The sequence below is a fragment of the Erpetoichthys calabaricus genome, chromosome 13 (assembly GCF_900747795.2).
Source record: "Erpetoichthys calabaricus chromosome 13, fErpCal1.3, whole genome shotgun sequence".
In the NCBI taxonomy this organism is placed as follows: Eukaryota; Metazoa; Chordata; class Cladistia; order Polypteriformes; family Polypteridae; genus Erpetoichthys; species Erpetoichthys calabaricus.
Genome location: NC_041406.2, coordinates 140,868,498 through 140,891,440, shown reverse-complemented (window position 1 = coordinate 140,891,440; position 22,943 = coordinate 140,868,498). Strand labels below are relative to the sequence as shown.

General features: G+C 47.5%; 1 protein-coding gene across 1 annotated transcript in view; it reads right to left on the bottom strand.

Moving 5' to 3' along the window:
• Positions 1 to 22,943, bottom strand: part of ext1b (exostosin glycosyltransferase 1b) — a 183,636-nt gene that overhangs the window by 39,467 nt on the left and 121,226 nt on the right. The window contains exons 2-4 of the mRNA XM_028817549.2: positions 7,148 to 7,241; positions 6,086 to 6,193; positions 2,047 to 2,166 (exon numbers count right to left, since the gene is read on the bottom strand). Coding sequence (XP_028673382.2) covers positions 2,047 to 2,166; positions 6,086 to 6,193; positions 7,148 to 7,241 — 322 coding nt within the window. The remainder of the gene's footprint in view (positions 1 to 2,046; positions 2,167 to 6,085; positions 6,194 to 7,147; positions 7,242 to 22,943) is intronic.

Genomic DNA, 22,943 nt, shown 5'->3' with positions numbered 1-22,943 from the left:
GCTGTTTGTCCCAAGTCCGTTAAAGAAGTATGGGATATAACACAGAGCGATCTCAGGGAATCAAACAGCACAGGCAGAATCCAGGGGGTCTGCAATCCCACCATCCTCAACCAGAGATAACAGAATGGGGGCACTGCAGTTACAGCTGCTGATTCATGGCTCCAGACTCCTGGGCTTCAGTGCCAGGGCTGCCCACTCCGTGTATGGAGTTGGCACACATGCCTGGTGTCGGTGTGCACATTATCAGGGTACTTGGGGAGAAGCACAAAGTCTGGAGCTCAGTGACGTCCATCATACAGACACGAGTTTGTCAATCAAAGACTGGCACGGGGACATCAACTGTCACTCAAGTCAGTGACTGGGACTGGCGAAGACATCGGCAGCTCAACCATCTGCACAAAAAGAGGAGCGACAAGGAAGAAGCCACGTCTGCCATCTGCTTCATGAGTCCCCATTGACACTCGACGGCTGACTTGGCCTGCCATGTGAAGCTGTGGATTTAGAGATTCTCCACTCAGCCCATTCTGCAGACATGGCTACCACCATGGCGTGTGCTATGCCAGTCTTCAAGGCATCAAGTCGAGTACGGGAAAATGTGGTGAACGGAGACCAGTTGAAAGCTAGAATGATGCACTGGTCTTGGGGGGGTTCCCCCAGGAGTGAATTGGAAAACCAGCGATCAGTAGGTTTAGGTTGTCACATTAAAACCGTTTGGTTTCACTGGTGTTTCCCTTGACATACGAGGCTCACAACATTTTGCTCGCAATGCGGTCCACGTGCAGCTCTTCATGCCGAGCCCCTCAGATTTACGGACACAGCCATTCTAAGTGTGCACTTGAGAGGTCAATCTCTGCACACATCTGTGATGGAACCTGTGAGAGCGGCCATGAATAAGGCATGAGGGCTTTAATCTCCTCAATGCAGATGATTGCAATTTCCATATGTCACATGTGATTCCCAAGAAGTTTTCAAGTGACACGTCAGCGTAAGCAAACGTATGGCCGGCCGAGCCAGGTATCTAACTTTAGCACAAACATGCGGCTAAATGAAAGTGATTGTGGGCTGTCAGGAGCCGCGAGGCAGCAGAGGGAAAAGGCTAATGGGACAGCATGGAGAGCCCAGGGTGAGGGAGTGCACCTTGAAACGCTCAGTGACAGCCAAGATGGGGGCTCAGACGAAATCCGCGAGCTGACAAAATAACCAACGACTCAATCCGCAGGCCGTGCACCTGGCCGAGAGGGTTCAACGAATGGGTTGGTTAGGAGTGAAATGGCCATCTGCTCAAGGACCCTCGAGGTCTCAGAGTTCAGGAAACCTCACAATCCAAACTGTGAGACACATTCTGAGCGAGTCGGGTTAAATTCACAGACGTGTTTGCCTATTTAAGTTCAAATGTTTGTCTTCATAATAAAATGAAGAGCATGGAGCTGAACAAATAATGGGGGGCTGTAACCCAAGCCCCCTGTAAAAGGGGGCGACTCAGGGCCCCCTCTTCATACAGAGACAGGAGTTCCCTGTGTTTATTGAGACACCAAGACAGATATAACATTTGGAAATCCTAAAGTGAGACATCTTAAATGTAAAAAAACTAACAGACCTCTCCAGGCTAAGATTCATTTAGCAAGAGAGCAGAACAATGTATGGTCAAGATCGTTGGATAAGATGACTGTCCACCAAAGTCTTTGGAAGTTTCTGATGAGTTTTCCAATACAATGGTGGTCTGTAGCCAGGTTGTCAGTCTGAGAGATGCCAACAATCCTCACGTCTGGCCGTAAGACTCTTGTCTCTATTTACACCACGTTGTACTCATTTGTTTAAACAAGTAACCACTACATCCAAGATTTTCATTCAAACTGCCACAGTAGTGAATTCCATGATATTCTTCTTTTTCAAAGCCCCTCCTCATACAGGAGACACCAAGAAATGTGGAGCAAAGTCACTCCTGGGGCCCCCTCTGGGATTAGGGGCCCTGAAGTTTAAGCTTCATTAGTTTCACAGTAGACCAACCCAATAATAAGAGACCACCAAATTGTGGCGGTTACTGACCTCCAGAGTAGTCAATACAATCTTCTCAACGGAGGAGAAATAAGCTTCCCACAGGAACTGCGTCTGCTGCCGAAGTGCTAGGATTTTGTCCTGATGGATGGATCGGACCGTTGACGGGATCTGCAAGAGAGGACAGGACAGGTGGTGAGCAGTCGTCTCATTTCTGACAGCACCGTGGCATCGACCCGAGTGCAGAGTCAGCTGAAAACTCCTGCCTATCGACTTACCCGCATGCTGTCGGCCATGATGATCCACGGGCTTTTTATCGGACGCGGGTTCCGAATGGACCGGAGGGTCTCAGGGTGTTAAATAAAAGCAAACACAGGCACAGCATGCACCTCTAAGTGTTAAGAGGGGGCACTGAAAGATCAAGCAGTACATTGAGAGACAGACCAGCTGGATGTCCCCCCAAAGCCTGCACCTGGACAATGTCTGACCAACCCTGGCAACTTCAGATCACCACACCACATCGTAAGGCACATCTCTGCTGCCACCTGAATGTCATGCTGTAGCACCAGAGTGGAGAAAAGCCCACAAGTCTTGGGCTCAGAGGGGGCCATGGACCAAGAAATCACTCTGCCTTCCTCACTTCTGTGCTTGATCGTGTTGAAGATTTCATTTCAAGTGGGTCAATTTGTCATTTTTTTTTCGCCCCCTCAGTCTACACACAATAACCCACAATGACAAAGTGACAACAACTTTACAGGAAGGTTTGCAAATTTATGAAAATTTCAAAAGAGGAATCTCACATTTTGTAAGTAAATCAGAGCCTTCGCGGTGTTCAAGTCCGGCCTGTTTGCTTTAATTCTCCTTGAGAAGTTTCTAGAACTTAACTGGAGTCCACCGGCGCCAAACAGAATTGACCAGACATCATTTAGCTCATGTGTGACCTGTGCATAGAGGGTCACAATTCACACGGCAGGTCAGGACAAACGCTAAGCCATGAAGGCCAAGGAACTCTCTGGAGACCTCCATGATCAAAATTACTTCATCACAGCAAACAGATAAAGCCACTTCTAAAGCTTGAGGTGTTCCCAGGAGCATGGTGGTCTCAAGAATTGTGAAACGGAAGAAGTTTGGAACCCCCAGGACTATTCTTAGTGTTGGATATCCAGCCAAAGTGAGAAACCGCGCACCCTCATTCAGGGAGGTGACCAACAACCCAATGGTCACTCGAATTGAACCTGACAGAAGGAGGACCACCTCAGCAGCACTCCATCAACCAGGCGTTTACGGTGGAGTGGCGTTATGGACATCGCCCTCGAGTAAAAAGGCATTGCAAGGGCTCAGAATGCAGGAGGAAGAAGATTCTCTGGTTTGCTGAGACATAAACTGAACTTCAAACCCCGTGTGCAGTGGGCATCAGGTACTGCTTGTCACCTGCCCAGTATGGTGAAGCATGGTGGTGCCAGCATCATGATATGGGAGTGCAGGTACGGGGACGACTGCTCAGAGATGAATGCAGCCAAAGACTAAGGTCCTTGAAGAAAACCCGCACCTCAGACAGGGGTGACAGCGACATCAAGTTTACAGCCAGGGCCACAGTGGAGTGGCTTCAGGACAAGTCTCTGTCTGTCTGTCTGTCTGTCCTAGACTGGTCCAGACAACCCCATAGATGAGTGGAGAGACCTGAAGATGGCAGATCACAGACGTGTCCCACCCAGTCTAGCGCAGCTTGAGAGGTTCTGCCAAGGAAGAATGGAATAAACTGCCCAAACCCGGGTGTGCAAAGCTTGTAGGGAACTCATCAAGAAGACTCAAAGATGGAATGGCAGCCAAAGGGGGGCTTCTACAAAGTACAGCATTGAGGGTCTGAATGCTTCTAGGAAGGAGAGATTCGGGATTTGATTTTGAACAAAATTCGCCAAACCTTTCTGAACAGAGGTGTTCACTTTATCATTATGGGTTATATGGAGAGGAGAAATTCAGCCATTTAAAATGAAATCCAACAACGCAATAAAGTGAAGAAGGGGTCTGAAGACGTACGAATGCACAGCCACCTTTTAAATATTTGATAGATAGACAGGCAGATGAAGAAAAGGCCCCACATAACACATCAGCCTGCCCAAATATGAGCTGGCATTTCCTCCACGGCTGGTCTTACACTGCCAGGATTGGCTCCAGCCCCCCCCACCGACCCAGAAGTGGGCAGCAGATGTTTACACAAAGCAAGGCTGGGGGTCTGTGGAGACTAATTAAAGATCCTGAGGAGAAGCCAGGGGGGCGCTGTGTGTGGGTCACTTGGAGTCAGCGTCACCCACACCGCCCCCCTTCCCCACTGGATGGTCCTGAAGCCACTAATCCCATCAGTGAGCAGGTCCCCATGTGACGTGGACGTTTGTTTTGTTTCATGCGGTCGGCCGTTGCAGGAGTTCAGAGATAAAGCGCAGCTGGACGGCAGGCCTGTTTATCAGTGGTGGACGCCGCTGTGTTCTTTCCGGCTGCCGACCCGATTGTTTGCAGAAGAGATTTCTTTGTCACAGCTGTCTGTTTTCATTCAGTGTAATGTGGAAATAATAAACCGCTGACCTCAAAAAGAAAGACAGACTGAGAAATGGCGCCTAAGCAGAAGAACTGTGATGACAGACTGGCGTCCCGTCCAGGGATGGTCCTGCCTTGAATGCCACGCTGCTGGGAGGTGTTGCCACCCCATGGCCTGTACTGCATTCAGTAGGCTGGACAGTTGGAGGTCACTCACTTTAAATGACAGGCTGGCTTCTTGTCCAGGGCTGGCACCAGTCTTGTGTGCCCAGTGGTGTTGTGTGCCCTGGCACTTTAATACTGAAACTGAAATGAAACGTGATACGCAGCTCCAGAGCCCCAGGTTCAAACCCCAACTCCAGTGCTTTGTGTTCTCCAGTGACCATGTAGGGCTTTTCATCCCAAAATGCTGGGCAACTCTGACCTGACCGCTGAGTCCAGGACTGGCACCCAGCCCTGTATCTGAACAGATGAATGACTGGACTCCAAAATGTCACTTCACAGTTCTGAGAAGAAAGCCCTGGGGGAGATGGGGGGACCCCCCCCCCCTTCAACATTCTGCCGTGCTATACAGCAAAGACAAAAACGACTTGTGAGTGAGGAGAGGCGGGCTGTCCGTTACTAAGTGTCCCTCTTAGCACAGCACCAGACAACAAGCCAGCAACCAGTGAGCTCACAAACCAGTTAATCAAGATATGACAGAGAGAGAGAGAGATAGAGGGGCGGGCACGGGAAAGGCACTATACAAAAGAGATAGATATGACAGGCACTGTGTAACAGACACATGAGAAAGGTACAATACATACAGAATGGTGTGAAAGGCACTATATAAAAGAAATAGCTATGAAAAGCACTATACATATACAGAGAGACATGGTAAGGGCGCCACATAAACGAGATAGAAGTGAAAGGCGCCATATCAGAAATGTGAGAGGTACAGAGAGAAGACAGACAGATGTGAAAGAGACACGAATGGCGCTATATAACAGAGTTTTCTCATTCTATTTAATCCAAGATGTCCATCCATTTCCAAACCCTCCAGTTCAGTTCAGTGTAGCAATGAGCTGCTGCCCATGCCAGCTGTGTGCCACTCCAGTGAACTCTCATGGCCTCACACCCTCATACTGGGTCAATGTTGGGTGTCAATGAACTTTAATGGTCTTGCTGGGGGTATAAAACGTGTGTAGCTGAGGAAAGCCCACCCAGACAAGGAGAGCCTGCTGACTCCACCGGGCAGTTGGGTGGCTGCTATCTCTTGATAATTCTTTCATTGTGCCACCCTGCTTATACCTGCATGTGGTCATAGACACACCCTGGACGAGGCGCCTGTCCATCATTGGGCACAGTCACTTGCATGTGCCAATTTACTGGTGCCAACTGCCCACATCCAGTAGTTGAGGGGTAACTGAAGAGAAGCCCACTTAGCCATCAGAAGAGCATGCAGACCCCACACAGGCAATGTGCTAACTCCATGCACTCTGTGACTGGCCACTGCCACGGGGAGCGTGCCCACTTGGTACCCAGAGTGAGACGGCAGGACTAACAACATGCAACTCACCTGCAATAACAATCGTTCATCGCCGATGACAGCCGCGGTGTTCCAGTCGATGACTTCTGAAAACGGCAACTCCCACCCGTTACTGAGCATCACGGGGACACAGGCAGCCTGGAAACAAAGCAGGAGAGAAACACGTGAATGTCCGCCACGCTGTTAAACGGCCAAGCAGGGCAGCCCCGCACCCTCAGGCCCACCTGGACAGAAGCACATCAGTGCAGTCAAGTAATGAGTCAAAGCACAAGGCCCACGTGCCGAGCGAATGTCACCAAAAGTAGAATGGGCCTTTGTGTTTTTGTAGGAGGACATTTACTCCTGATCAGACTTTCTTTTATGCCACTTTGCAAACGCTGGGCACCACTTTGTTTTATTTGGCCCCCATTCCCCATCAGGATTAAAAAAAAAAAAAAAAAAAAAAAAAACAGGCTGGCAAACTGACTTTCAGGGCACAATGGAATGAAGCGCGAGGTCCGCTCAATAAACACGCAAACGAAAGCTCAGGCTTTTACAACTGAAGAGGCCAGCAGTGAGACCCCAGTCCGAGTGGTTCTACAGTCCCAAACGTTTCAGGACCCTCTGGTCCTCAGTAATTTATTGAACGCGACTCTCCACAATAACCTGCAGAGCTCCATTTTTCCTTTTTATAATTCGGCCCATTATTAAAAGTCTAAAGTACTAAACTAGAGCAGCATTGGCGTTAAGTTTTTTAACACTAGGGGATGAGGTGGCTCAGTGGTTAGTCCTGGGAGCTCTCCTCTCCAGGGATTCATGTTCCACACCCCAGAGATGGGCACTTTCAGTTAACTGGCTCTACAGTGTGATCACTGAGACCCCCTTAATCTTACTGTCTAGAGATCAGACGCCATTCAAGGGAACAAAAACCAGAGGGCATCAGGAAGGGGGCAAACACTTCTTCACCGCACTGAGGACCTTTTCCTTGCAGGAAAATGATTGGCTGAAGTGGGTCAGACCTAGACAAGTGGACACCCGAGGGTCCAAACAGCAAACACGGCCACCCCATGCCCCCCCCCCCCCCACACATATTATCCCCCTTCAGGGTCTTACCTGCAGGGCCTCCAGGAATCTGAAGGAACCGAGCCGGCGTCCTCGAGGCACCAAGCAAAAAGTTGAATTGTGCAGCATTTCTCGATAGTCGTACCTGCGGGGACAAGAAGAGAACAAAGGGGGAAAAAAACCATTAAGATGTGCTGAGTAAGTCAAAAAAGAAATAAATTGGGTTTAAACCAGGAGCCCTGCAGGCAGAGCAGCGTACCGTCCGGGGGTACAGGGCTATGGAATCTGTCAGTCAGTCAACTATTTGGTGACCCCCTAAGTGTATCTCGTAATCCCACCAGTAATGCAAAACAGCAAAGAATGAATGCTTGACTCATTAAACTCATTAATCGGGGGTCCGAAGAGGCAGGCGTCCGTTGTATTATTGAAGACTCATCCAGACAAAGCAAGTAGCCGGGTATCACTTTAATAATCCCGACGGACTTTGCCAAATGGCACTCTTCTTCATCTTCAGGCCTTTGAGCCCAACAAGCTCCTCTAACACATCCATGAATCGAACACAAAGAAGATATAAACCCTGCACAGAATGGCAGCCCATCATAGGGTGGGCACAACACAAACACCAGACAATTCAACACCACCGATTCCGCTCGCCTCCTCAAGGTTCCTAAAGCCCTACTGTCGTCTACACTACTGGGGCTCTTCGGTTCAGGCGTCTGGTGGGCTCTCTGTGTGAAGACAAACTTTGGGCAAAACCTTCTACCAAAGGAATCTCTAGCAGAAATGTATCTTAAAGTAACAGCTGGCGCCCGCTGTGCCGATTCCCTTCATGATTGTCAACACTTGATCTGGGGGGCCCGGCGCGTTGCTTGCTGTCCATGGTGCTGAATCTGCCAAGTGGCACTGGATGGCTGGTAGGCCGCTCTCCGTGGTGCCGAGTTCTCTTTGTCGCTCTCCTCCGGCTTCGCTTCAATGCTGTTCTGTCTTTTTAATCACATGGACAGCACACAGCACTCCCGGGTGAGGCCTCACTAGTAATGTTCCTCATAGTGTGACACATTCATAAGTAACGGGTGAAATCCACGGGACTGAGTTTTGTTTATAATTTTTAAAACACTTCTGCCATGTCACCTCTTCATCTCCATTTGCTTATACAGAAAAGGCTCGGCTTCTTCAGCCCCCTAGTCTCTGTTCTCTCAACTTTCTCTACTGCTGCCATGTTTTTTTTTTGGTAGCCCAGACACCAAACTGGCATACAGCACTCCAGATGGGGCCTAACCAGTGCGTCACATAACCCACACATCAGGGCGCTATATAACCCAGATCTCTGCAAGCCTTCCCAATGGCTTCTGTACCGTGTCTGCATGTAGACAGTGACCAGCCCACTATGGCTCCTTCTCAGGAGGGGTGTTGTCAAGTTTCAGACTTGCCACTGTGTGTATTACAATCTAACAGTTTGAATTCCAACATGTGGTGCTTTACATTTATTTACATTACACGTCAACACACACAAATCTACCAAGGGCCGTCGACAAAGACACGGCTGATTCTCAATGACTGAGTCTGCCATTCCATCTACTTTCATAACGTCTGCAAGTTTAACCCGCTTCTTATTTATGTTCATTTGTTGTATACTGCATATTACAAAGAGCCGCAAGTCCCAGCACAGACCCCACAGAGACCACCACCTTATAAACAAGGTTTATATAGTTTGACTCACTCATCATGGTGCTGGAGACTGGCACTGTGTTGTATGATGATTGGCACATGCAGGTAAACATTTCACTATACTGACTACAAGGGACAGTCGTGAATGACCTCATACACTGATTTTGCCCCACCCAGCCAGCTGTCACTCAATCATCTTGTCCCGCCCAACTATCTGCATTATTAACAGCCCCTCTCCTTCTCATAATGGCCCTGTAATGTATACTGTACACCTTGTTCTAAAACACAACTATATTCTAAAAGTAGCTAAGATGGGCTGAAATCTAAGTATGCAATGTAGAGCTCCGCATTAACGTTTGCAGTGCACCATGGGTTGGAATGTAAATTGTAATGCATGTACTACTAAAATGCATTGAATTTGTCATTCCAAAAGATGGTGCATCACAAACATGTGTAGTGATAAAATGCATTACCACAATTGTTTGTGATCCGCCACCCGCCAATGCACACGTCTCTTTTACATGCCATTTGGTATGGCCTTGTAAAAGCAGTGTTACGGCTTGTGATGCTCTCTCCGTTGGAATGACAAATGCAATGTCTGTGTTATATGACAATTGGCATGAGATTTGTAAAAGAAGTGTAAATGTTTGTGTAGCGCCATCTGTTGGAATAACAAATGCAATACAGAGGTCTCTGTTATATCACACTTAGTATGGGATTTGTAAAAGCCGTGTTATTGTTTTTGATGCACCATCTGTTGGAATGACAAATGCAATGCATATATATTACACTTGGTATGGGATTTGTAAAAGTTGTGTTACTGTTTTTGATGCACCATCTGTTGGAATGACAAATGCAACGCATATATGTCATATGACACTTGGTACGGGATTTGTAAAAGTAGTGTTACTGCTTTTGATGCACCATCTGTTGGAATGAAAAACGCATTTGATATTTACAAATGTTTGCGATGCTCCATCTGTTGGAATGACAGACACAGAGCAGTCGGACGAACACCCAGACAGGCACACCGTCACTCATCCTTTTATTAAGGTGGATTTTTCAAATATGCTGCAAGCTGATAAGCACATACAATGAAGAATTTCACTGCAGTCTGTACGCTGTACTGTACAGTCCCTACATTACATAGTGCCTTTCATATCTATGGTATTTATCCTGTGCGGTTGACATGTACCTATCTCAGGTAGTACTACTCTCTCTTCACGGCACTAGTGAGTGATCAACATGTTGTGTTGCATCCGCCAATAAGCGTTTCCCACACGACAGTAATGACCTAATAATAAAAAATAAGAATCTGGCGTAATTCATTCATTCCTTCATTTTGGCCCCAGTGACTGACTGGCAGTAATCTGACATGACAGCTCCTAATCAGAAATAATCGTCCCATCACGACAAGCCAAAGAGGAAAACCAAACGTGCACGGCCATCTTTGCTAGTAGCAGTAACCCTAGGTCTTTCAAAGTGTTCGTCTCCACTGCCTGCGCGCCACTCTTCTGTTAGCTTGGCTTAACATGACAGCCTATCATCACAACCCAATCCTGTAATCATCCCAAGCCAACCGCGATAAACAAAAACATCTGCCTGTTTTCACAACTGCTACTATTATTATTATTATCATTATTGTTATTAATCCAAGTGTTTTATTCATTTGAATTGTTTCAGCCCTGGTGATCGTTTGGATAACCAGCACGGTGTAACGAGCTTGACATGAGAGCCGCTGATCACAACCACTTCTAGAATCCTCATAGGCGAGAAATGTAAACGAGTAACAGAAAGCGTTCCATCGATAAAGACCACAATACCGTAATGAGCCTCGGCCTCCAAACATACCTCAATGCAAAGTGAATGGCGCTCGGGGGCAAAGGATCGCCTACATACTTGGCGAGGTCCAGACTGTCAGACAGTAACAGCTGCCAGAGACACCACTCGACACATTCATCGGGCTAACTAGCTGAGCTACCCGTCTTAGGTAGGCGGGTAAAAATATAAACAATCAACGTGGACCTCAGCGCTAACATCTGCAGCGCACCACCTGTGGGAATTTATTTTGTAATGCAGGTAGAAGTAATATGCATTACTACAAATGCTTCTGATGTGCCATCTGTGGGAATGACAAATACGATGTATACGTCTCTGGTATGGGACTTGTAAAAACAGTGTTAATGTTTGTGGTGCTCCATCTGTTGGAATGGCAGACACACAGCAGCTGGGTGGACACACTAATAGACAGTCGCTTTTCCTTTTACGCAGGTGAGGTGGATTGCAGGCGTCTGCCTATAGGAGGAGCACTCGATGGCTGCAGACCTCCGGTGCTCCGTCGAACAGCCAATCAGATTGCATGCTTTTGCCACTTGGTTTACTGGACGGTTGTCAGTGTTTGAGTCAGACAACCCTTAAACTTAACCACAGAGTAACCGGGCACATCGTGTGGCATCGCAGACTTATAATGCAAAGCGGCCGCCCCCCTCAGCGTCTGCAGCTGGACTCTGTTGAAAATAAAGGAGATGCAACTGGAGACACGAGGCACACCTCGGCTCAGACGCCAAACCGCTTTCAAAGCCCACCCTCAGACTCTCATGGGGTGCCCACTGGCTACTGAAACACTGCAGATTAAACCAATGGTCCACGCCTGAGGGGGTGTGTGTGTGTGTGTGTGGTGATGGGGGTCTAAAGAAAGAAAAACTTATCGATAAATCACTCCACACCTCGTGCCTTAAAGAAAACAATTCCAGTCCCCCTGACTCCTTAACAGGGGTTTTCAGTTACGCCAGTGCAATTAACGTTTGGCGCAGGGCCACCCTGAAGACTGATAAACGGGGCATGCCCACCTCAGGGGGGGACTGAAGAACTACTTTGGACTTTTCAGGCTCAGTCCCGAATTTCTAGCTCGTTTTCCGTGTCCCTAACGTGATTCTGCTCGCCTATTTTTTCTTTTCTTCTTTGTGTTTGCGCCATGTGATGCCACCTAGAATGAGCGCGCCGCCCGTGCACTTGGCCATGAATATTTATGACATCACACAAAGTCCCATTTCTAATTCACGCTCCGAGGCACATATCGATCTGTTCAGCTTTGCCGGCTCTTAAATTTCCTGCAGAACGGAATCTGCAATGGAGGAAAGTGTCACTTAACTGGACGCGGGTGGGCCACAATTAGGATGGGGAGATCGCTTGGGGGGGCGTCCTGATAGGCACAGTGCGCGTGCCGGAAACTGTTAATAAAACACACAGAGAACATTGGCGTCTTCCTCAGGACTCCATATTCACCAAGGAGATACCCAGAATGGGATGGGTGAAGGAGAGTATCAATGAACCAGCGCCAGTGGAGGGTGCAAGGGGAGAAGGCGCGGAAGATCCCTCCATGATTTCGATGTGGTGCCCTGGCGGGCGTCTTCACAGCAGCCAGGTGGCACAGTGATTCGGGTCCCTGTCGGGTAGAACTGATACAGCATAACAATGCCAGCTGCCTTTGACTCACTGGGTCAGTCACGGCCCACCTCTGTGCACAAATGTATTGAGGTTGAGCACTTCAGCAATGAAGACCCAACGCTAGATGGCACAGAGCTGAACACCACAAGGCTGCCACTCACCTGTGCTAATAGAGGAACACACACTTCAGTCGCGACAAATGTGTGCAACACCCTGGGCAAAGGGGCTTTAGAAGAACCAACAGTGCACAGCACAAGAGGGGTGGCCTGCTCAGTGCCAGCCACTTCGCCAGTCTGCGCTCTTAAGAAAAAGAAACATGAACAAAAATCGCAAAAAAAAAAAACGTCCAGCCATTGCTGCCCTCCAGTTAGGGGTCACCACAGCAGATCATCATCTTCCATATCTTCCTGTCCTTGTCATCTTGCTCTGTCACACCAACACCTCAGCACATCCATAAACCTTCTCTCAGTCCTTCCTCTCCTCCTCTTATCTGACAGCTCTATCCTTAGCACCCTTCTCTCATTGTACCCCTCATCTCTCTTCTGCACATGTCCAAATCTACGCAATCTCACCTCTCTGACTTTGTCTCCCAACTTGATCTGACCCTCTAATGTCCTCATTTCTAATCCTGTCCATCCTCGTCATGCCCAATGCCAATCTTAACATCTTTAACTCTGCCACCTCCAGCTCTGTCTCCTGTGCCACCGTCTCCAGCCCATATAACATAACTGGTCTCACTACCGTCCTGTAGACCTTCCCTGTCACTCTTGCTGATACCCGTCTGTCACAAATCACTCCTGACACTCTTCTCCACCCTGCCTGCACTCTCTTCCTCACCTTCTCTTCCACACTCCCCGTTACTCTGTACTGTTGATCCCAAGTATTTAAACTCATCCACCTCCCTGCATCCTCACCATTCCACTGACCCCCCTCTCATCCACATACATGTATTCTGTCCTGGTGGTCCTACTGACCCTCATTCCTCTCAGATGTCCACCTCAACCTGTCCCCGACACTCACTACAGATCACAACGCTCCAATAACAGCGAGACGACCCCAACTTGACGGAGCGAGGCGACTCTCAGCGGGGGCCAACAGAGCAGACGCTCCGCTCTCGTCCCGTAACTACTGCAATAGGCGCCCCTGTTAAACTTCACAGGCTCTATGCGATTATTTAGTTAGCCTTGTAAGTCGCTTTATACCTATATGTGTGAGAATAGGCAGTCCTGTTAAATTTACTGGGCCCCCTTTAATTATTAAATAAATATTGAAGGTTGCTTTGGACCGCTAAGTGATTTGAAAGGACACAAACCTGCTGTTAAACATAATCGGCTCAAATGTCGTGTCCCGTATTTACAAGAGAAGGCTCACCTGTTAAATTTAATGGACCCGTAATTATTAAAATAGGTTTAACAGAGTGGAATTTGTTGTTCTGTGATTATTGGGCAAATATTGTAAATCACTTTGGATAAAAGTATCAGCTAAATAAAGAAATGTAAATGTATTAGAAAAGGAAACACGTTTTAAATTTAACAGGCACCAATTTTTTGTCCTGTAATGCATAGAATAGGCAGACCTTTAAACCGAATGGGGTCTAATTGCTTATTTTCTAATTATTACTAATATTGTAAGCCCCTCTGCTAAATAAATACATAAAGCAGTAGAAGAGGTGCGCCCATTGAATTTTCTAATTTTTAGTCTCGTGATTAAGATAAGAGGCACGCCTTTACATGTACAGGCCTCAAACGTCTTGTCCCGTAATTACTAAATAAATACTGAAAGTCGCTTGGGTCTGTCAAGTGAAACACTAAATGTGTCAGAGAAGAGGAGGACACCCGTTAAGTTTAAGGGCCTCAAATTGCTGGCCCCTGAATGACTACAACAAGCCCCCCTACTGTACATACAGAATTTACTGGGCCCATAATTATTATTCAACTTAACAGAGTCCAGCCTGTTGTTCTGTAATTGTGATTAAGCAAATTTTGTAAGCTGCTTTGGATGAAAGCGTCTGCTACATAAATAAACTTAAATGAATCACAAAGATATGTCTTTATTTTAAATTTAGCAGGCTGTGACTTCTTGTCCCGGCTTATTAAATGTAAAAGGCTCTAATTAATCTCTTGTCCCATAATGAACAGAACTGGCAGACCTTTAAATTTAACAGAGTCCAGTTGCTCATTCTGCAAATAAAATGAAGTAAACATTGTAAGTCGCTTTGGATAAAAGCATCTGCTAAACAAATAAATGCAATTGTGTCAGAAAAGGTTCCCCTGTTCAGGTAACTGGGCTCTAATTGTTTTTGCCCCGTAGTTCACAGAATAGACACCCCTTTAAATTTACTGGACTCTATGATTATTAAGTAAATATTGTAAGTCGCTTTGGAATGCTAAGGGGAAAAAAAACGTAAACGAATTAGAAAAGGTCCATCCATGACATTTAAGGGGCTCAAATTTCTCGTCCCGTAATGAACCGAATTAGCTCACCTATACATTTAAGGACAGAAGCCCCTCCGCTCCATGATGGCATGCAAACCACGCGACATTTCATATTAAAATATGAAGGCAGGGCCCCGGAGAGCCCCGCTCAGAATTCCCATTCCGTTAATAAATAAGACATGACGGAGCGTCAAATCCTGCAAATAAGGCGGGCCTGCCCATATATCTTCATTTATGAAAAGCAATAAAGTGTGATGGCAGCGAGTCTTTAATATCAGGCCTGTGAGTGATGGTGGCGCGCGGCTGCCTGCCTGCCTTAGGACGACGCACCCCCCTTTATCGTTTTGGTTTTTTTTTTTTGTCGCATGGCGTTTAAATACGCGAGGCTCTTGATTAATAGAAATTAGGGTTGACCCTCGCAGCTCCAGGCGCCCACTTCGCTCTCCAGGTTGGCCTCTTTTTTTTTTTCCTTTTCCGGAGATGGCCGAGGAGGTTTCCTCCCAAGTTCTTTGCATGTTCCTGTCCATCAGACTGACTCACACCGCCCTTGAGATGGTGTTGGTACTCCTAAAGGGAGTGCCAGTCCACAACAGGGCCCAACTCGCGCCAACTTCTAGAGGGACAATCTGAAGAGCTTCAGGAGATCAACCTCCACACGCCCATCTCTGCAGTGGAGAAACAAAAGCGGACTTCCCAAAAAAAGCCTGAAAATGTGCCGAGTGCACAGACAGCAGCGGCCTGACCAGGAATCGAAGCCAGGAGGCCACCGGCTGTGGAGTGGCACTGCCATGCCAGCCCATTTCTTAATCCTGCTCTCTCTAATCTGCCACCACCCACCATGTCGTCTTTCCTGCACATTCATGTGACAGCCAATCATCCTCTTCAACGTGGAGTCTCTCCAGTCCAACCATCCACCTATGCACGATGGGGTCTCTTCTATCTGTTCATTATGGGGTATCCTGGGCAGAGCTGAGCCAGCCATCTCAGCCAATACCCACCCTCCATCACCCAAAGGACAATCCCTGGAGCCTCTGGCCGCTCTGCTCTTCCTCTCGCTGTCCTGTGGGGCCACCTGACCACTTCATCTCCTATCCTCTTCCTCCACATTTCACCTAAGACTCTCTCACACTTTTTGTCTTCTCCATTTTTGATCCTTCCTCAGTTCTCTCCTAGTCAGGCCCCCCGCTTTATCCTTGTGGGTGCAGCTGCTCTCACCCACAACCAATGGAGCATCAACAGAGAATAGCACGGCCATCTCTGTCCCGCCAACTCCCCCGTCTAACATCCTGTGGCCACACAGCTTTCCACCCGCAGACACCTACACACTGTTATCAAAAGCACGTGCCGCTTCGGACCCCTGAAGTGCTTCACCGCAAACGCAGTAAAGACAAAGCCCACTTAGGATTTGACGAAGCGGGTGGGCTCACACACGCATCTGACGCAAACATGCCTGCCGCACGGCTCGAGGATTTTCCGCCCGTGATTTCCTAATAACCGGCACACTGTAATTAGGAAGGCGCGAGTCGCCCTCGGTTCATCGGCAACACCAAACCGGAGTGTCAGGCCCAAGTGAAGCAGCGACACTTCAACGTGACGACGGCCTTCTGCAGTCGAGCCTCGGGTACAAAATATGTTAATGCGGGGTGTCGTGGCTCCTGGCAATACTGTTAATGAATGTGTTAGGCTGATATTTCATTAATGGAGAATGAAGCGGCAGGCCCTTAAGTCGACGAAATGTCACTGCAGACATAATGGAGGAGAATTTCTAATCTAATTTATGAAAGTGAGAATGCAGCAGCTGGTAATTTATGGAATAAAACGGTGCAAACTAACTGGAAGAAACACCAAGCAGCGAGCGGCCGGCGGGCCTCAGAGTGGCCACAGTGCACATTTCACGACTGGCCCATGCAGGGTGGGAACTGTGAGGCGCTATAATTAAAAAAAAAAAAGACACTGAACCCAACATTTGATACGCGGCTGCTGGATTATTTGATCTAAACTGGGAAAAATGGATCTGGGATTCAGGCTCGGCATCCTCAGTGGCTCTGCTTGTCAGGAGGATCGCCTGCACTTCACCATCACGACGACTATCAGAGCGGCTCTCATGAAAGCTGCGATTTTGTTACAAATGAAGTTTTAGAATTGATGATCAAAAATAAAAAGTTTTCTGCCATGAATTTGGCACCATAGGATTGACAGACAGAGAGACATATGTTTTAGCGTAGTTGGCAGGATTAGAGGGACAGACAGAGTCACATACGGGCACATGGTAGACACCTAAAGGGCTTCAAAGAGGACAATTCCATGCCAGACCAGGGGGTGGCAGAGTGCACTGACCCTCTCTCTCTCTTTCTTCTGCAAACCAACCACAGGAAACTCCGCCTGTGCCTGGCGATGTCACTTCCGGTTCCGTGGCAGAGCGACGGGTGCTGAGCAGACTCCTGTCAATCATGGAGAATCCACTGCATCCACTAAACAGGATCATCTCCAGACAGAGGAGCAGCTTCAGCGACAGACTGCTGTCACCGTCCTCCTCCACTGACACACTGAGGAGATCGTTCCTCCAACACTATGCGACTCTTCAATTCCACCCGTGGGGATAAACGTTAACATCATACAAAGTTATTGTCTGTCTGTATACCTGCATTGTTATCACTCTTTAATTTAATATTGTTATTATCAGTATGCTGCTGCTGGAGTATGGGAATTTCCCCTTGGGATTAATAAAGTATCTATCTATCTATCTATCTGTCTGTCTAATCCTGCCTACTATACCAAATTTTATCTATCTATCTAATCCTGCCAACTACGCTATCTATCTATCTATAGCTATTGGAATAATCATAACCTGCATGTCTTTATCCACATGAATAACTTTGCCCACCCCTGTGTATGAGTGGGTGGCCTGTAGGAGTGCCAATGAGTCGGCTCTTACAAAAATACAAAGGAAAATTATAAAAAGAAGAGAAAAAAAATAACGAGGACCCCGGGGGCCCACCTACACATGACATCTGCACAGTCCACTGACCCCCAACACTCCAGCTCACCCTCCACACTCATCATCTTCTTCACTCCCTTCCTCTTCTTCCTACTGCCACTTAAGCTTCTGCCTATGCCGACCACTTGGTTGTATGGCCAAGAGGGGCTTTAAGCTCCTGTCAGAAACGACTTCAGGGACCACATATACAAGCAAATGGGGTGGGGGGTTTCAGGGAGAACCTAACTACAGCACCCTCTAGTGGGCCAGTAAGGCTCCTAATATTTTAATAGGATCCTGTATTACGCCTTGGGCTTCTATTCACCTGGAGGCGCCCCCTGCTGACTATAAGCAGGATTACTAGCTGTATTATTTGTAGTAAGTGACAGAGCCATGGACTGGCGTGCCACCCACAGTTGGTTGTTGCAGCCCCCAAGTTGTTTGGTAGCTTGGAAGGCTCCTCCTTTTTAACAGGCCTGCAGTATCACCCCTAAAACTCCATAATCACCTGGTAGCGCCCCCTGCTGACTACAAGTAGGATCACCAGTTTTATACTTTCACTGTATAATAAAGCGATGGACTGCTGTCCCACCCTGGGTTGGTTCTCACCGCCCACATGTGCATTAGAGGTCACTAATATTTTTAAACAAGTTGCACTGTTACGTTTTGGGCTCATATTCACCTGGTAGCGCCCCCTGCTGAATGTACATATCATTACTGGCTGTATTCATTTCAAGGTCTTATAAACTGATGGACTGCCGTCCCACCCTGGGTTGGCTTTTACAGCACATAACTGGATTAGTGACTCGGCGGGGGGGGGGGGGGGGGGGGGGGGGCGCTCCTATTACTATATTAAGATGCAGTATTAAATCCAGGGCCCCATAATCACCTGGTAGCGTCCCCTGTTGACTATAAGCAGGATCACCAGCTCTATACTTTCACTGTATAATAAAGTGATGGACTGGGGTCCCACCCAGAGTTGCTTCTTGTGGGCCACAAATGGATTAGTGACTTAGAAGACCCCCTACTTTTTAATACGTTGTAATATTTCATCTAAAGCTTCAAATTTGCCTTGTAGCACCCCCTGCTGACTATAAGTAGCACTGCTAGCTGTATTACACTCACTGAATGATAAACTGATGGACTGCCGTCCCACCCAGGGTAGGATTTTAGGGTCCTCAATTAGATAAGAAGACAAATGCATGTATTTAAACAATTAGACTATGGCGCTGAAGTACTGTCGTTTGCCAAGGAAAGGCGCTATATAAGGCTGTTTCGTTGTGTTTGATTAATTGAAAGCTGGTCCTGCAGCAGACTGCCCACTTTTTGCCAAGGATGGGGTCCTGGACAGCTGGATGGCAGCTCTTCATCTTCATTCAAACTGTTTCCCCAACTGAAGACCCCACTTTCATTTTTTTTTTTTTTGGGCCACATCTGTTTCTATCCATTCTCATACACAAAATCTAAAACCTAATTAAGCAATTTATTTGCAAATATATTCTAATGTATTCATGGCAGGCTTACCAACAGTTCAATATCCCTGACACGGCCATATGCAGTTTTACGCTGCAATAAATAAATAAATAAATAAATAATCCGGCCTGATTTACGCCGTCATAAATGGGTAATTTACAAGACGACAGAAAGGTGTCTGCTCCCCAAAGCATTAAATATCACCTCGGCGTTGTCAGCCAGCGGGATGACACGACACGCACCGCAGAGAAGCTTTCACCGTCTTCTGATGAGACGTGTCCACACAGGACAAAGGGCGAAGAGTGCCTGCCTACTAATTAGTGCCCGACGCGCCCCAGCGTACCCGCGCATATCACAGCCACACGAATCATCATCATCACCACCAGCAGCAGCAGAGACCTTTCCCACCTCACAAACGACGGGCACACACTGCGGAGACGTGCCACGGACACCTTCATTTGGATCGACTGGCCGCTTCATTTCAATTCTTTCACTCTAAAGATCCGACTGTTTTCTTGCTGCATTTACACTTCTGTGTCTCGGCACCCGAATCAGAATTGGGAGTGAAATCCAAAGTGCGCGGTTTACATTAGATGGCCGAGAAGTGAAGGCTGACGACATGCGGGGATGTCCACCCACTTCCTTAAGCGGCTTATGGAGGGGCAGATGGAGACAACCCCAGGCTAGGGATGGAGGAATATTTCAGACAAGATTAAATAAATACATGCATTGTGAAATACGGCAATAAATAAATAACAAAATGTTATGTGAACATTAAAAATGTCAAGAAATGAATTTTTTTTTTGTTACTTCGCCTTATACAATTTCTTGTATTAGGATACCCCTTGGGGTCAGAGCGCAGGGTCAGCCATTGTAGAGCACCCCTGGAGCAATTACTGGTTAAGTGTCTTGCTCAAGGGCCCAGAAGAGTAGGATCTCTTTTGGCAGTGACGGGGATTCGAACCTGCAACCTTCTGGATACCAGCACAGATCCTTAGCCTCAGAGCCACCACTCCGCCCTAAATTGTATTCATTTATGAATTTCTTTCAATGACACGCCATGTAAGGAGCGTTCACTATCACCCGTCAACACACACAGGCTACGGTTTTAAAACAAGACGATCTCCATCCACGCTAGCGTCTTCACATCGTTTACAAAACCATCTCCGTCCCCACTAAAATAACCGAAATCTCGTTTGACGTAGCCGCTCAGCTACACTGGGCCCGCGTGCATCAGCAGAAAGAGGAACGGGGAGTGTCCCCCTTGAAGGGACGGCTACCTGGTAAACGATCTGCCTGTGTAGCACACAGGAAAGCAATACGGCGAGCGCCATGGAAAGCGGGGGCTCCGATACCCACCAAGGTTTTCTTCCGTACCAGGGAGCGAGATGCGGGATCCAATCAGAGAAGGGCCACATAAACACAAACCAATCAGAGAGCGATTTGCCTTTTGAGAACTCTCCACAACTCTACTGTATCGAGACTTTTGAAATGTCCGTTTAAGTGAACCAATTCATTACTAGGCTTAGCGGCTGGCGCGTAAGTAAAGTACGTTTTGCATCTCAAATATATAATTCAATCACTCAGCCGTTATTTTCTAAGTGTGTGTACGTACTATTCATTAATGATATATTTACTATGATGCGAATTTAATTTAAACTCTCCTGTTTCAGTACATAAAGCATGACATCAGTAAAATAAAATGTTACGTTACAGAATCAAAAGTCAACGAGAATCGTGAGACACATTCATGGATTACGAGTCCTTTGCAAATCACGTGAACGGTGATCGTGAGACTTGTTTTCGGGTAATGAATCGTTTGCAAGTAAAACAAAAGATGAGAGTCACTCACGAATCACACAAACGAGAGACGCCGTTCACGGGTAACAAATTCGTTTGTGAATCAAAGGAATGAGAACCGTGAGACTTGTTCACGAATCGAATGAACGACAATCGTCAAGTCTGATCCTTGGGCAGTGACTCCTTTGATTCGCGGCTCATGAGTTGGGCGTTTCCCACACTTTACCTGCGCTTTTAACTGCTTTAAGCAGCGGCAGCGAAACAAGACACCGACATGCGCACGCTTTAGCATCCCCATTGAGCTCCACCGATGTGATTCACTGAAAAGAGTCCTTCAAAAAGGGCCAGTCGTTTGTGAGTCGCCCATCACTGCACGAGTCGGCATTTTCAGAAACAAACCAAATCTCTGGAGGGAGTTTTCAAAAAGTCTTTATGTGCGAAGGTCAAAAACACCAGCGTAGTGTAAACAAGAGGAGAAAATGGAGGCTAAATGTCAGCAATTTAAAGCAAAAACGTCATCGTGTGGACAAAACTTAAAGCCCTATTTACACTTACGGCACAAAGCACGGGCACAAACAGCCTGGCAGTGCTTGTTAAAGACATCGGGGTGGGGTGGACGTGACCTGTGAGCCCCGGGATTCGCAAGGCAAGCAATGCGCAGCATTTTCTCACCTTGAATATGTTATTCTGCTCGATCCACCAATCAAAAGACAGTTCTCACGAGGGTTAGGGTTAATACTGTAAGTAGACGAGAAGGCTGCCTTGTCCAATGTCCAAGACCTCCCCGCTGGTCTAAGCCATTTCTTCACACACACACATATACACACACATCAGATTGCAATTTAAGCTTTTAATCTCGAGTCCCTCCATCGAGGATTAACAACATCAGTCAAAGAAGTCAGGGCGGAGGCAAAGGCTCGGAATATAATCTTATAAATGTCAGATGTTTGATATTACTGAGAGAAAGAGACACAGCGCAGATACTGCAGGGTCAGGATTAGGACCACCAGGCTGGAAGAAGGGCAGAGCAAAAAAACAAAAAGCCAGTTGGCACGGGATTCTCAGTGTGGGCTCACCTATATAGTTGCCTTTCACATCTGCATCCATCCATTAACTTCTGTAAGTTACTTGGTCCTATAGAAGGTCACAGGAGCCTTACTTACCTGCATCAGGTCTGGTCGCCCCCTAACCCCCCTTTTCATCGACATGTCGGATTGTTCAGGCTGGGACTCCGATCTGCCTAAAGTCAATCTCGCTAAGCTCATTTCTAAAAGGAAATGTGCATTTTTATTGTGCGGATTTGTCCAGAACAGAATCATAATTCACGATGACACGGCCCCAGCTGATCCTCCATTAGTTCATCATTTTTGGCAAAGCTTCTCTGCTCTTAATTGGCAAGTTATGGGCCAGAAGACAAGAAAATCAATTCTATATGCAGCATGTCTACCATTTGGAGCAGGTGGGCTTGGCTGGGGGTGTGTGTGTGTGCGCACAGATGTGTCCCCTCAGTGCTGGCCTGTGGGTTTTGTAAATGACGAATCTGGCAGACACACTCAGTGTTCAGCTCTCTTTTTCCTTCTCCACTACTATAATATAGCGCCTTTTACAATCCGAAGTGACCTCAGGGGATTGCTGGAAGAATTCCCACTCCTTTGATTTGCACATTCAGCCAGCAGGACCCTTAATGCCCAAGGGGGCGGAGCCTAACCACAAGCCAACCAATGGACAGAGCTGATCTATCACTGTGCCCACTTAAGTGTTTAGGAGGAACAAAAGCTGAACGACAAGGGGTGGTGGGCAAGCAGACTCCTGACTGACAGGCACCAGGCCAAGGAGTGGAACCCCAGAGAGCGGTGACCACTGAGCTGGTGGTGACCATTAAGGGGTGGGGATGGCCAAGCTGCCTCTGCCAAGTTTCTCTGTGGTCAGATGGTGGGCACCAGGTGCAGTAAACCTCTTCTGCCCTGCACAGGGCCACACAGTGGCCATTTAGGTCATGGGTGGTCTTTATATGTACATAAGGGTGGTCACTCGGTGTAGTGAGTCT